Here is a 16,662-nt window from a genome sequence, read left to right on the forward strand (position 1 = left end):
TTCTGGACATTTCATATCCGTAGAATCATACAACATGTGACCTTTTGAGTCTGGCTTCTTTCACGTAGCATAATATTTTCAAGGTTCATCCGTGTTGTAGCTTGTGTCAGTGCTTCATTCCTTCGTATGGATGACTAATTCCATTGTATGGATAGGCCACGATTTCTTTATCCATTCATCTATGATGGACATTTGGACTGTTTGCACCTTTTGGCTATTGTAACCAACGCTGCTATGAACATTCACAGACAAGTATTTCAATTCAAGTATTTCAGGTACAAGCACCTGTTTTCAATTCTTTTGTGTATATACTAAGAGAAACTGCTAGGTCATATGGTAAATCTATGTTTAACTTTTTGAGGAGCCATCAAACTGTTTTCAACAGTGGCTGTACCACTTTACATTCCCACCAGCGATATACAAAGGTCCCAATTTCTCCACATCTTTGCCAAAATGCATTTTCCATTTCTGTTTCTTTTTTCACTATTATAGCCATCCCAGTGAGTGTGAAGTGGTATGTCATTGTGGTTTCAATTTGCATTTCCAGAATGACTAATGGTCTCGAATATCGTTTCATATGCTTGTCAGCCATTTGTATATCAGCTTTGGAGAAATGTCTATTCAAGTCCTTTGTCCATATTTTAATTGGGTTGTTTACATTTTTGTGTTTGAGTTGAAGAATTTTTATATGCTCCAGACACTAGACTCTTATCCGATATATGATTTGCAAATATTTTCTCCCATTCTGTAGGTTATCTTTTTTAAATGTTTTTTTTTTTTTTTCCAAAGAGCACAAGTCGATATTCTACCTTTCTACTGTATTCAGTGTGGCACATGGTCAATGATAACCAGACACCGGGAGAACACAAAGACAATTATGAAAGTCTCCTTGTTCCTGAAAATAAAATTTCCTTTTTATGTCAAATTAGGGTGATGTCACATGGGTCCCTTAGTTTTGACAGAAACAAGGACTTGAGATTTCTTGAGAATTCTAGCTGGGAGGCTTGGAGACAGAGTTAGCAGCCCAGAAGAAGTCTTAGGGAACAAAGTGGTAGGAATGAAAGCCAAATAACGCTTGAAAACAAGAAGCCAAGGCTGTGTGAGACAGCCAGGATGAATGTGGGCATAAGCCAGGCTTGCAGAGGTGGGACCCTCTTCTCTCACAGTGGTGGGGAGAGTGGAAAGAGCAGGAGAGGGACAGTTCCCACAGGCTCAGGAAGCCATGGTGGGGATGGAGGGAAGCAGAGAAGCTCTTTTGAAACCAAAAATGTGCTGAACGATCCTGTTTGCCTTTTCCAAAAGAAGATGGGACACTTAGTTTAACGAGCTTGAGACGGTGTTAGAAGGACAGCGCCAACCCCACTGAGACGGCCTGTCAATACTTGTCCATCTCAAGGTTCTATGTTGGTGAGGAGAAGTTGGGCACGAGACGAGGTTCTTTCCCACCAACTGTGTGAGTAATTCTGTGTTGGCCTGTAGCCACTGGTAAAAACGTGTTGGTAGAAAAGAGGAATGATACACATTTTAATAAAGATCAAAAGTGAGATTATTCTCAGGGTCTGGGAAATTAAAGAATTAATCCTGTTTAATTTACAAGCTGCTTCTGGAGGTCAACATCCGGACACAGTTAACACCCCTAAATTCTGCTGGGAAGTCCAGAGTAAGGGTTCCCAACACTTACTGAGGATCAGACGACCTGGGCTGCTTTTTAAAAATGCAGTTATCTGAAATCTATAGTCAGAAAGTGGTTTAGTGGTTGCCTGGGGCTGAGGTGGGAACCAGGAGTGGCAGCTAAGAGGTACAAGCATCTCTGTGGGGTGATGGAAATGTTCTAAAATTAGGCTGTGGTGATGGTTGCACAACTCTACAAATGTACAAAAATCAGGAAATTGTGCACCTAAAATGAGTAAATTTTATGCTATATAAACTAAACCTCAGTAAAACTGCTTTTCAAAAAGGCAAAGAATATAAAGGCTAAACTAGTAAAGTCATATAGCACCATACCTCTTTAGTGGTAAAAAAAATATTCAGCATTATTCTTTAATTTTACAAATAAATAAACATATTAAAAGCACTCTTTTTTTTTTCAGTTTCTCACATAAATTCATAGAATATCACCCAAAAATACAGCGAGTTAGGCTTTACCGTAATAAATTCTAATTTGAGTGTTTGAGGGAGGACCCAGTCGTCTATATTTCTTTGTGTTTTTGTGTTGTTGTTTTTTTAACCTCTCGAGGTGACTATAGGTTTTAGCCAGGTTTGAGAGCTGCTGGATAAAACAGGCAAGGTTTTCTTTCTTACTTTGTTTATCTCATTTTATTTTACTCCTAGCTATTAGGGATATCATCACAAATGATAAAACTTCCTATTCAAAAAAAAAGGGCAGGGGGATCGTGGAAATACTACTTTTAGGGCTATGGGACAATAGGAAGTTTGAGATTTTAACACAGAGAGTGAAATAACCACCCTTGAATTTGAACCAATCACAAAGATGGAATATCTAGCTCAGTGTTTGCCTTCAGATGACCACACATCCCAAGTATATTCCAGGATAGTCTGAATTTCAAACATTCTTTCTACTGAGGCCATAAATCATCAAAATATTTTAGGGGAGAAGAACTGGTGTGGGGGACAAAAGAGAGAGAGAGAGAGAGAGAGAGAGAGAGAGAGAGAGAGAGAGAGAGACTTGCCTTTCACTGCACACCAGTTTGTCATCTTGTAGGTTCTGAGCCATGAGTTACATAAATCACATACGCTTTGAGTACATAAGTAAACTATTTTAATAATCCAGAGAGTTTATTATGGTTTTTGGCTTCCAGATCACACCTCACAGAATTAGTTTACAGATTGAGAAGGAGCGCATTAATTTACTATTCCATAGCCGTGGGCCCAATTCTGACACAACAGAAAAGCAAACTGGGGCAAAGATAGGTGATATTGCTTTTAGCCTTTTTTGGTATTTTTAGAGAACTAGGGAGAGACTGGGAATTTGAACTCACAACCTCAATATTTTACAAAAGCTCCCTAAGAGGGTTGTTATAAAGATTGAACAAGATAATGATCCATGCAAGTGCTGAATCTAGTATCTAGCACGTAGCAATCCATTTCTAGAATTGCTTCCCTAAAGATGAAAATGCATCCGTGGTCACAGATCTGCTTAGAGAAATTCCAGAAGTCTGACTTCTTCACAGAGCCTGCCCTATCAGAGGAATGTACTGGCTGGGGTCCACATTCACGCAATTACAGCTCATGTTTTGATGCAAGGCCGAGTCTAGTTTGATCTCTACCCTGGATTTCTTTTGGAAACACGCAATAGTGTCCAGACAAAAATCACATCTGTTCCTCTTCTGCTGAGGCTGCCATTTTGCAGAAACAATCACTGCTGAGCTCTGAAAGATGGCAATGAAGAGCAAAAAAAGGCAATCCCTCCACTGCACCTGGCCCAGGGAAATGCTTGGGAAACCACCATGCTCTGGAGGGAAAATGTCTGCTCCGCTATAAAGACCTCGGAAAACAATTTCCTTAAAAATAAACAGTTCCCAAGAGATCAATGGTCTGGAAAAATTCCTCTGAGATTCTCTCAGGCCCTGAAAAGTAAGCAACTTTTCAGCCAACGATCATAATTCATAACCCCTCCAAACAACACATGCACCACAATCTCAGAAGAGTTAGTGGTTCTACACGAGGCAAAACACAGATGTCTCATGACTGCAGCAAAACTACCCTCAGAATCGCCTGCCGAGGGCCTGGACACACCTACCAAGCCCTGGACATAAACCCAAGACACACTGCACAGCTGCTGTGTCCTTTCTAAGACCCTACCAACTTTCAGACTCTTCCCCCGCAAACATATTTCCTTCACATAGTTGTACATAGAAAAATTTCCCTATAAGTTATGATCAGGAAAAAATGAAATTTAAAATCATTTTTTGTTAGTCATTTTGGTTTTGGGGTTTTTTTGTTTGTTTGTTTGTTTTTTGCTTTTCATCTGTAATTTGCAGACACTTACTTAGCTGTCTACTCTTTAAAAGGCATTGTAAGGAGACAAAGGTTAATTAGACAAAGACCTGCCTTCCAAATCACTTATGATCTAATTGGGGAGATAAATATTTGCAAAGGAAAAAAGTACATATAAGATAATAATGACAATAACAATATTTAACAATTATTAAGCTCTTACTCTGGCCCAGGCACGTCATACACAGTAACACATTCCAGTGACCCTATGAGATAGTTATCACCCCTGTTTGGCCCACGTGCAAGCTTCATCTCACAGGGTCTAGGTAGTATTTTTCAAGGTTACATTTAATAACTGAACTAGAATCTGTTAATCATACATGGGGCTGCCTATATGACATAAGAGTGGTGTATTGTATCTCATGCCATTTCTGAATGTCAGGTATCTTGACACTATTCTTACCTTTTCAAATTAGATCCGGATTGAGAGGATCAAACTCGGTGTTTGGAGTCAACATACATCAAAAGACCTGAGTCCCTCACAGATCAGACACACTCCAGTGTTTGAGGGTAAATTCCTTATCATGTGGAGAGTCGTTAACTAAACTGTGTGCTGGTGAGGTAAGTATACTTTCCATACTGTTTATTCTTCTATAGACCAGCTCCAAGTCTGGACTATTTTCACAACGGTCTCTTATCCTACTTGTCAACTCATTCCTCCACTCTCCTTCCCAAATATTCATTCCTAAATGTTCATGCACAAGAAGCCTTCTTGGGCCACGCTCCTTGCAATCACAGGGGTTGAATTAAGATTCTGCACGTTCACTTGTCACTTAGCATTTGCCTGATCTCAACATCACAACAATCTGAAATCTTGTCGTTCTGATGTGGTGCAGTTTTTTTGACACATCTGTCTTGTTACCCAATGTGACATTAAGCATTATGGGTATTATAGGATAAGGCACACACAAGTGAATATTTAATATAAACTAGTAGTTTTAAAAATAGATTTTTAGAAAATCATACCAGAGGGTAAGGGGGGTGGGGGGTGGTAGATGAGGGTAAGGGGGATCAAATATATGGTGATGGAAGGAGAACTGACTCCGGGTGGTGAACACACAATGGGATTTATAGATGATGTAATACAGAATTGTACACCTGAAATCGATGTAATTTTACTAACAATTGTCACCCCAATAAATTAAAAAAGAAAAAAAAAAAGAAAATGATCCCACCATCCCTCACCCTAATACAAAATGATTATTTTATACAATTTTCTAGACTTTTGTCAGCTCTATAACATATTTAACATTATATGGTATGTACAGTTGTGTCTTTTTTCCCCCTGTCACGTGCTGAGTTGTGTTTATAACCATCTTTTCCTAATCACATCCGTATGGTTGAATATTTAGCATGAAGGAATGTTCTTGCTACTACAAACATTATCAAACAGGTTCATGTATGTAACATTCCCAATATTTTAGCTGTTTCACATAGGTTCCCAGAAGTGGGATTACTGTGACAAATGGTTTAAACATTTTTAAATCTTCTGATAGAGCCTAGCTTTAAACACACACACAGACACACACACACACACACACACACACACACACACACAGTACAGGGCACTATCTTTGTTTTGTTGCTATCTTTCTGATTCCCTCAAACACTCAGAGCCTTTCTTGAAGGGGTGTCATGCGTTTTATAGATTTCTCTAAGGCCAGCGCCCCGCTGTGAATTACCCCAGAAGACCTGAGGGTACCTAGCAAGAACCACTCACCTTCTGCCCTCCCGCTGCCTTTCTGTCTGCTGTTGAGTAGAGGAAGCACCTCCAGCGACGCGATGCCCGACCTCTCCAGAATATTCACCTCCACCATCAGCTTCCCCACTAGCTGCTGGGGTCTCACGCTGATGACGTGCTCGTACTTCCCCAGACGTCTCTGCAAGAGCTCTTCATAACTGAGGAGAAAGACAGCTTTGTCCTTGCTGGGAATCACTACGGAGGCTCTGAAGGTCTCAGTCCCCTTCTCCCTGCAAGGAAAAGAAAAGGGAACAGAGGGTCAGAGAAAGCCAGGTTCCCTCAAGTCCCCTTGGGGTACACCAAACACTCTGTGAGGGTCCTTAGAAATTGAAAATAAAAGTTAGCATTGGGAAGAGAGGTAAAAGCCTGCATTAGAGCAAGGTTGCAAAGGTGCAAAGAATACTGAAAAGTAGAGAATTCAAACACTACTGAACTCTCCTCCCTCTCCCTGAGTCAGACTGAGGGGGGCAAAGGGAAAAGGGGACGCTGAAATAGGTGAACTGCTGGAAAAGAGAGCTTTGGGGTCAAGATGTGAATTGCATTCTCCTCTTTGTAGGGATGGCCAAAGGAACCTGATGTTTTACACAACTTGAAATAGCTACTATGTGAGGTTTTTATATCTTGGTAAAGTTTGGTGGATGTGTGTAGGAGACTCGGAGTGAGGGTTCTCTGATTCTAGATGGCAGACTGACCATAAGAGGGAGAGTAAAGGATTAAACCAAAAGAATAAGTAGGGCACGGGCAACTCTCAGTTGTTGGGACATTTCAAAACATTTCTGGAATATTTGGAGATTCAGTAGAGCAAGAACTCTACAGCTCAGACTATATAGGGAGAGACTGTAGCGAAGAAGAGAAACAAACTGCCTGCAGAATTTCAGAGACACTGCAGGCTCCGGTTCAGGAGGACACCACAAGGTGGGAATGAGAAGGGGGACCAAAGATAGGGAGGAGAACTCCAAGTCCACATATAAATGAATGACTAAGATGATACGCTTCCTACACTCCTTTTTCCCGGAGCTGAAAAGAGACACAGTGTTTGTTGCAAGTGTTAAGAGGGAAACGTTTCATTGAGAGGTGGGCAGAATGAACGAAAAAAAACTGACACTTCAATTCATTATTGTCCAATTTCAGAACGTCAGGCAGAGAAAACAAATAAAAGGAATGGTACTAGACCACATTAGATGCACCATCAGTAATACTGAATGTTGCAAGGCACTGGAGCAATGTCTTCCAAGTTTGGATGGTACATTATTATGAATCTTAAATTCCATACACAGTCAACATTTGAATCAAAGTCTTGGAAAGTTTGCCTCTCACACGCCCATTTTAAGGCAGCTACTTCAGAATACACTCCAGCAAGGTGAAGGTGAGAACCAAGAAAGAGAAAGATATGGAATACAAGAAGTAATGAAACCAACCTAGATGAAAATGAAAATCAGGCAGAAACATTCGAGAACCATATGATTTCATTCCTATGTGGGATAAAACTGAAAGCAACAAATGAACAACACAAACAAACAAATAAAAAATCATAGACGCAGACAACAGCTTAGTGGTTACCAGAGGGTAAAGGATGGAGAGGGGGTGGTAGAAGAGGGTAAAGAGGGTCAAATATATGATGATGGAAGGTGAACGCACAGTGCAATATATAGATGATGTATTACAGAATTGTACACATGAAACCTATATAACTTTAATAACCAATGTCACCCAATAAACTTTATAAAATATAAATTAAAAAAAAAGAAAAGAAAATGAAAAGACGTCACAGGGTAAACATTACGTGACAAGGCTGTAAAGTAATGACAGTCTTCCATGGAGCTGGAGACACCCATTCTTCCATGTTTAACAGCTCTGGAATCAGGATGTCTCCCCCACTCAGTGATTCCTTCCAGTTACTTTTGGCAATGACATGGATGTCACTGCTTGCAAAAACTTGGTCATAGCTCTTCATTTAGTCACCATTTCAAATGAGTTATGTGTCTTGCTAGATGTTAATAGCGACAAACAAAATTAAGTTTTATCTCATAAGAAAGACAATTAGACTCCAGGAAAAACAGACATGTATATGTTGTGATCTAACTAAACTAAACTGTGGCATGATTCTGAACAATTTATGAACTGTAGAAAAAGATAATGCTGATACAGTATATCTAACAAAGACCCTTGGGATCCACTTAGAGTCTAACAAAGTTAGGTTTTAATAACCTGCTGTGGCAAGGTAAACTACGTACCAGAGGCATCATGGAGCATCCTGCCAGACAAAGAAGGACACAGGGTTATTATAAGATTGGAGAAAGGGTGGAGTGTAGGTAAAATTAAATGAAACAGTGTTTGGAGACTCAAAGAAAAGCAAGGCTGTGTGTAAAGCATTTAATATCAGCCAGGACTGAGAAACAAACTCAAGTTTCTTTGTTCTTAGCAACTACAAAATTAAGATAAATGTGGACTCTCGTGTCTGATAACCTCTTATCTGAAGCTGTGGAGCGTGGTTGTTTTCTGTATTAAAGTGAACCCTTGACTCATGTGGTCCATTCTCATTAGTAGGATTTCTAACAGCAAAGTTTCTGGCAGTCTATGATTTTAGAAAACAAGCTTTCTCAAAACTACATCCTTTCATTAATGAACGAAACAGGTTTACACGTTCTCATTTCACCTAGATACTAAGATCATTTTCCTTCAAAGGGGCTGGTAGAGAGAGAAATAAAATCTTAGTACTAGGTGGTTCTGCAGTTAACCTCATTTATGTATCATCAAAAAATAAACGCTACCTCTTGGTTTTCAATGTTTAGATTCAGTTCATAAACAAAACCAAAAATACAAATACTGTGACAGATCAGAATTTAAATGTTAGTAACTCTGACAATGCAAAAATAAATGATTAGGTAAGAAAAGACAGGTGCTTGAAATGGAATTGGAAAGGTAGGATGAAGTGTAAGAGAGGGAATGTTATCAAGGAAGACGGTATAATGTTATCATGTAAGACGGTATAACTGCTCAAATTGATGGAAGAAGAAGGAATAATAATGTAAAATTTTGGAATACAAGAGGGAAAATGGGACTATTGTAATTATGCTAAATACTCTGTCTTCATAGCAGAGAATCAACAGATAATGTCTGATTTTTATCAAGAAACTTTTAAAAAGCAAGACTATCATGATATTTACAGTTAGGGAGGTAACTACAAAAAACTACAAAACTATTAGAAGTGAATGTTTTAGAAAATGAGCACTGGTGAATGGGAGTGTTAAAATCTTCCTTTTTATTATAAACCCTTATCGACTATATTGTTAACCAGGTAGATTTAATTATTATGATGATAAAAATTTTCAAAAAATACTTAAAGGAAGGAAAGAGATCAAATGGCTAGGCAAAGAGGTAGAAAATGTGACACTTTGCTGAAGTAAATTTTTAATTCTTAATTAAATGGCACTTACCCGTTATCTTCTGTGGTTTTATTCCTTTTCTCTTTTATCTTATCACCATTTTTCTTTTCTCGCTCTGTAATTTCTCCCTGATACACCTTGTCTCCAATAAGCCTGAAACACAAGAGACAGCTGTGTTACCAGCTGGCACTTCCGAGACAAACTTAAACATGGATCTCATAACTATGAAAACACGAGAAAATATTTTTATTTGCCTCTTAGCTATGCAGAAACTATATTCCAAATCGGGGCACTACTTTGAATCACTCGTTTCATTCTATGGCAATTTTTAACCGATCCAAATGGTAAGACCCAACCCAGGATGCCTCTGATTCTCCAGAAAGAAGTCAGATCTATTCAAACCAACTTCCATGACGATTCACCAATGTGAATCGTGCTCAGGCGTAAAATTCAGACCAAACACCTACCCTATTTTGCAGATCTTTACTTGTTAGTTCAGAAGAAAAGAAGAAATATATCTTGCCTAGCAAAGGTTTCATGCTGTCTTATCATTCAGATCTCAACTTAAACATCGTCTCTTCTGAGCCACCTCCCTGATTTCCCGACCTAAACGAGCCCTCTCAAGCCTACTTGCCATCTTTATAGCATTTGCTACTGTCTGAAAATATCTGATTTATTGATTTTTTTACTTATTATTATTATTATAGAATTTCTGGAGGAGAGCAGTACTGTCTTTTTAACAGAAGTATACAATCACTTGGAAGTGTGTGTGGCCCTGAATGGGGACCCACTTATTGGAGGGAAAGAGAGAAAGAGGGAAAAAAGGGGGAATGGAAGGAGGGAAGAAAGAAGAAAGGAAGGAAGGGAGAGAGGAAGGAAGGGAGAAGGAAGAGAAGGAGAGAAGGAGGAAGGGGAACAAGAAATCAGCCTTCTGACCCATTTACCATCCACTGGAAAATAAATTCTCAGAGCCAAAGACTGTGGACCACACATCATCTCAGGCTCACCCTGACCACCCCACATAGAAATCTTTGCTCCAGGGTCTCTGACCATGAGTCACCTACATAGTGAAGTTGGTGATGAAGGCTGCGGCTGGAATCTGCATCAGAAACTCAATCTCCTGGTCCTCAGATGCTCGGTTGAGCATTCTGCAGGAAACCGTCGTGAAGGCATAGCGAGAAATAATGGTCGACTTCACTGAGAATTCTGTCATCAAGGGTTTGGTTTTCTGTTAGAATTAACACACACAGTATTTTCAGTGATGTGTGAAAGCATGATTCAACCATTTTGGGGGTAGATGTAAGTCTTTTTTCTCCATAAGAGAAACAACTTTCAATTTGGGAGACACTGGCACGTGATTCTTTGCTTCTTTCTTTGTCTCTCTTGATTGTCCCACTTTTTACCCCCTACATTTGTAAGACAACCGTGGTTGAAAAACCAGTTTCTGACATAGACGCAAATCCTTTAACCGAACTTGAACAAATGAACAGTTAAGATGTCCCATTTAAAAGAGAATATGCATTGCTTAAATAGATTAATGAATTGTTGGAATTTTAGAAGTAAAGTACCTCAAGTCTATACATTTTTCTGTTATAAACGTTTAGGTCACATTTATAGAATCACTGAATTGATCAAAAATCAGAGCATGCCTAAAGAAATTCTCATCTTTTCAAATTAATTTCAACATCCACTTAGAGACCCTGTATGCTGGGCTTTCCCATTTGGACTACAATCACATTATAGTAAAATGGGAATCAATACTGAGTTCAAGAAAGTGTTTGGAGAATTAGCAGCCCGAAGGAAAAAGGAAAGTCTGTGCTAATTAATTGTATCCCCAAAGCCTCTGATAAGCACTATCTGCTCCTTTAGGAAAAAGTTTGATCCCTGGTCTACACTATTTAAGCAAGTAGGCTGTGATATCAGTCTTTTATCTATCTTTACTGACTGGTGTGTTTTAGGAAGGGATCTCAAATTATATAGCCCATAGATACTTTTATTTGACTTGCACAATCTTTAAAAAAAAATTTAAGTTTAGGTGATAGCACTTACAAAATTGGGTAAGTTCACATAAAAATCTCTAATGCCCATTTCTCTTGAAACAGAAAATGGGCACTCTGGCTGCACATTCCCACATGACCAGGAGCTGCTGGCACTAATGGTGGCACTAATGGTGGCACTAATGCTACTTTAGATCAGACCCACATTCCAGACTCCCAGCTCCCAGGACCTACTAATCCCAATCATCTCACTAACACTGAGACCAACAGAGAGTAGTCATTTTCACTGCGTTTTCACTGGACTTTTCCTTACTTCACACTCATGGATGTCCTCTGTTCTACTAGATTAAAAATGGGCCCTGTTTATACTTATATTCATAGCAGCATTTTTCACAATACTAAAATGTGGAAGTAACACAAGTGTCCATCAATGGTTGAACGAACAAACAAAATATGGTATATATATATAACAGAATATTATTCCGCCTTCAAAAGGAAGGGAATTCTGACACATGCTACAACACCAAGAAACCATGAGGACATTATGCTAAGTAAAATAAATAAGTCACAAAAAGACAAATACTGTATGATTCCACTGATTTGAAGTTCCTAGAGAAATCAAATTCATAGAGACAGAAAGCAAAATTGTGGTTTCCAGGGGCTGGGGGACAGGCGGAGGGGGAAGTTACTGTTTAAAGGGCACAAAATTTCAGCTTTGCAAGACGAAAACAGTTCTGGAGATGGGTGGTGTTGATGGCTGCATGACAGTGTGAATGTGCTTAGTATCACTGAACTGTACACTTCAAAGCGTTATGGTAAATTTTATGCTATGTGTATTTTACTACAATAATTTAAAAAATGAAAGAAAAATAATAATGCTTTTTTTTTTACATGGTCACAAATCCTTCGCTTCTCCTGTTTTTGAGAGCTGGAGTTTAATTCATTTCCCTTTCAATCTGGGCCTTAGTGACTTGTTTCACCTACCGAATCCACTGGCAGTGATATCCTGCTGGGACTTTGAGACCAGGTCACAGGAAGCCTCACCACTTCCATTAGGTCTGTCGGAACACTCTCTGGAGGCCCTGCATGACCATGTAAGACTGGGACTGTCACACTGGAGAGGCCATATATAGGCACTGCAGTGACGGTGGCAGCGGAGTCCAGCAGCAGTCATTCCTGCCCGAGGGCCCAGCACATGAACAAAGCTATAGTGAACTGTCCAGATGAGCCCATCTGCCAGCTCAATAGCACAGAGCAACCTGCACGGACATCATGTGGCCAGAAGAACCACTCAGCTGAGCCCTCCCCAAACCTCTGCCCCACAAACAGTACAATAAAATGGTTGTTGCTCTAAAGCACTGGGTTTGGGGGACAGGTTTTATACAGCAATAGAAACTGGAACACCCGCCTGGTCTCATTTGCATTTACTGTGACTCGCGCTTGAGTGGGATTTAGTCATTTTGTTGGTTATTTTGAACTCTATGTTACTTCTGATCTCTATGCCTTTTATTTGTTTTGTGTTGTGAACTAGACTTCTGCATATTAGAAATACCCTGAAATCCTACTGAATGAAGTTACAGTATAAATTATAAAGACAAAACATAAAGAATAAGACACTCGCAAGTCCAATCCCCTTGCTTTACGAACGTAGGCCAATCAGTTTACTGCCCCAGCTCTCACAGGTAGGAGGTAATAAACCCAGCGTGAGAACCTGGAGTCACTGACTTCCAATCCTGGCCTCTTTTGTGAAAGGATTCAGAGGCAGCCTGGCCATTCAAGGCTTTCTGCAGCAACCATTGTTAGGTGGCCAATAAAATACAGAACTCCAAAAGCATGCTAAATATAATTCAGTCTTTGTTGCTGATTCAAAAGTTACCTGTGAACCTCAGTGATCATTCATTAAATTGTCAACATTCAAGACATAGGACATGAAGCTGAACCCATTCTGCAGTGTTGTCATATTCTGACATTGTCCAAAAGTTCTTCTCAATCTATGTAGCTCTTTTACATAAAGGTAGAGTACTAATAGGGGGAAATCTTAAGTTTACATTTTAGGTAACCAGAGTGTAAAGCTCTAGCTGCACAGCATTTCAAATAACGTAGCTCCATCAGTAGCAGTCCTTGCCCAGTACTAGTTTCAAAATAATTAGAAATCTCCTTCTTGGTACACTTGGGACAATTTTTGATGTCACGTTGATTTGTTCTGATTTATAAGATGATTATCAATTATAATTTCATTGAGCGTAAAGTGTGAAAATTAGAAGACACCTGACAAAATACTCAGTTTAACTATACCATAGCATCTTCTTTGGACTTAAATTAGATTATGGATATAGTAGAATTTTCCGTAACATTACATCAAGAATAGGAAGCAAAGTTTATGGGCCCAAGAGACAGGCTGATGAAAGTTTCAGGAAACTATTTAACTATTTTCGTTTCTTCCCAGTAACTGCTTCTTCCCAGTTACTATTTTCCCACAGGAGCCCCTGCTCTTATTTATGGGTCGTAGCCTCTGCCTTTCTATCACAGCATCGTCAGTCTACAATCCATTAAAGTCGATTCTGTACAAACCTATGCCCCCCCCTTATCTCCCCTTAAGCCACCCACCCCTTATCCGCCCCGGCTTGATTGTAAACTCACGAAAAACAGGCGCAAGACTTACTCCATTTTTTTCACCCACATCTCTCAGCACAGGGTAAACCTTAAAAACATTTACGGAACTGAATTGAATTTTCTGAATCTTGAATGATTAAAGAAAAATATATATCCCAAGAAAAGGAAATCTTAATAAAATAGTATTTATTAAGCACTGTGATAGACTAAATTCTATGAATGATGGGGAAGAAATATTACATATGGTTCCTTCTCTCAAGGCACTATGATCACACTGGGAAGAAAGTGCAAAAATAAAAAGCAACATAGAAAGATATAAGGATATATATATATATATATATATATATATATATATATATATATATCTGATATATATATATATATCTCCTTATCCATATATATAGACACACACACACACACAGACACACACAGACACACACCAGGGGTGCCAAAAAATGTATACAAGTGGACACTTTGGTCAACGTTGCTCAAGCAGTAGTTCGCTGTAATCAGAAGTGTCTGGACGCTGATGGTAACCACTCTGAGCACCTCTCGTAATTGCAGAAGTAAAACATGACTTGTATTCATCTTTTGTTATCAGTGTATATTATTACCATTTTAATCGTTTTTTCCTTTCTTAAAATGTGTATACATTTTTTGGCACATATATATATCTATATCTATATATATACATATATTCATGACTTATTGGCTATAAGACCTTACAGTTTTCAGAAGAAAGCAAAATCAGTGACATCTGTAAAAGAAAGGGTTTTAAAAAGCTGTAGAATTTGTATGTGATGAAAGAGAACAGAAAGAACATTTTAAAAACACAAAATTCATGGAAGTTGTAAAGAACCACATCCCATTCCTGGAACAAAGAACCGAGCAGTTTAATCAGAAAGAAAGGCACATTGTAAGAAGAATACTGATCAGGTACATGAAATTTTCAGGAAAAGGAAACCCCAAAAAGCCAAGTACAGAACTCGGAATGACAGAAGTTCATGAAAATGTGTCATAAAAGGAAGGATATAAAACAGGTACCTCAATTTTTCCCAATGCATGGTTCTTAAAAAGGCAACATGCTTCCTATTTTTATATTTAAGTCATTTCATTTGGGGATGTCAACTGGAAAACGGGGCAAATATCAAGTCTTCCTGTGACATCATAATTTCTTCATTATTTTCCTACAAAAGCTAAACAGACGGAAAAGCAGTTTGAGGCAGGGAGTGTCTTAATTAGTTTCTCAAGAGGCCAAATGTTTCGTGTGACTCATCTGAGTCTTTTAAAATCAAGTCACCCAGAGGATGTCCTGAATTACCCGAGATGCCATCTGGAAATGTAACTGAGGAATGTGTGATGGAATTTGCCAGAAGCCAGGCCTCCTCCCAGAAGATTAACCTGTTGTTTCATCCTGGTCTAACAGTTCTTCGGGAACCATTAGAATAAATAATTTTGGAGGAGATAGAGAACATTCGAAACCATCTACCTTGGCTCCCCCTTGCTTAAGAAAGGAGAAGGCTGAGGCTTGGCATTTGGCTGACTCCAGGTCCAGAGATTTTACGAAACCCTAAGGCCTCTCCTTTTTGAGGAAAAACAGCACAACCCATGTTGTTATTCCATTAAGCAGAAGACCTCCAGACAAGGCACCTCCCTAGGGGCTGCATTTACCAGACTGGAGAAATAATTTACCCCCTGTAGACAGAGGGGCGCCTCAGCTTTGGATTGCTTATTTGTGGTAATACATTCTACTTAGCAATATTTCATTATGTTTAGAGGAGAGGAAAGAGCAAATGCTATTATCACCTTTATGTACGAAAAAAAGCCTGCTCTACACACCTCCTACAAAAAAGATAAATCGTAATGTTTAGAGTTGGAAGTGGGGAGACAGACATATATAAGATCTGACAATTTAGTTTGCGAACTTGTTGCAACAATGTTGCTAACCATTTTTGATATCAGAGGGATTATTCATTATGAACTTGTACCAACTGGGCAAACAGTTAACAAGTCAACTATTTGGAAGTGCTGAAAAGGCTGCATAAAAAAGTTAAACGACCTGAACTTTTTGCCAACAATTCATGGCTCTTGCATCACTACAATGCACCAGCTCACACAGCACTGTCTGTGAGGGAGTTTTTAGCCAGTAAACAAATAACTGTATTGGAACACCCTCCCCACTCACCTGATCTGGCCCCCAATGACTTCTTTCTTTACTCGAAAATAAAGGAAATATTGAAAGGAAGACATTTTGGTGACATTCAGGACCTCAAGGGTAATATGACGACAGCTCTGATGGCCATTCCAGAAAAAGAGTTCCAAAATTGCTTGAAAGGTGGACTGGGCACTGGCATCGGTGCAAGGTTCCCAAGAGGAGTACTTGGAAGGTGACCATAGTGATATTTAGCAATGAGGCAGGTAGCACTTTTTCTAGGATGAGTTCATGAACTTAATTGTCTGACCTCATGTATAACTAACCCTCCAGGAGGTAACGACACCCCTCACCATGCTACCTGCTGTACTGTGTATACTTTCTGATTCACTCTATATTCTTGATGCTCTGGCATTTGCTGTCTCTAATTCCTAGGGATAACAAACAACTCCCCTGTGAGCACACCTTTGATCTACCAGGAACCAGTCCAGGGCCCGCATTCCCAACCACCTCCTTTATCAAACTCTCACACACCAAATCAATATTCCCCCTGCCCTGAATCATCCCAGGGCAATGCTGGACAATGAGGGACCACCACTGTAGCCCAGAGCCTGCCTAAATTATTCAAACTATCCAATCCTAAGCTTACTCACCAATTCTTTCCTGCAAAAAACAAACCAAACCAAACCAAAACAGTAAAGGCTCTGGACTGTGCTGTCCTCCTGCCTGTTCTGTCTCCTGATTGGCCCTGGGTTT

General features: G+C 39.4%; 1 protein-coding gene across 1 annotated transcript in view; it reads right to left on the reverse strand.

Moving 5' to 3' along the window:
- The window catches only part of ITIH5 (inter-alpha-trypsin inhibitor heavy chain 5), a 78,200-nt gene that overhangs the window by 49,813 nt on the left and 11,725 nt on the right, over nucleotides 1-16,662 (reverse strand). Inside the window, exons 3-5 of the mRNA XM_033100724.1 lie at nucleotides 10,209-10,372; nucleotides 9,196-9,297; nucleotides 5,738-5,988 (exon numbers count right to left, since the gene is read on the reverse strand). Of these exons, the coding sequence (XP_032956615.1) occupies nucleotides 5,738-5,988; nucleotides 9,196-9,297; nucleotides 10,209-10,372 (517 nt within the window). The remainder of the gene's footprint in view (nucleotides 1-5,737; nucleotides 5,989-9,195; nucleotides 9,298-10,208; nucleotides 10,373-16,662) is intronic.

This window comes from Rhinolophus ferrumequinum (genome assembly GCF_004115265.2).
Source record: "Rhinolophus ferrumequinum isolate MPI-CBG mRhiFer1 chromosome 5 unlocalized genomic scaffold, mRhiFer1_v1.p scaffold_110_arrow_ctg1, whole genome shotgun sequence".
Classification (NCBI taxonomy): Eukaryota; Metazoa; Chordata; class Mammalia; order Chiroptera; family Rhinolophidae; genus Rhinolophus; species Rhinolophus ferrumequinum.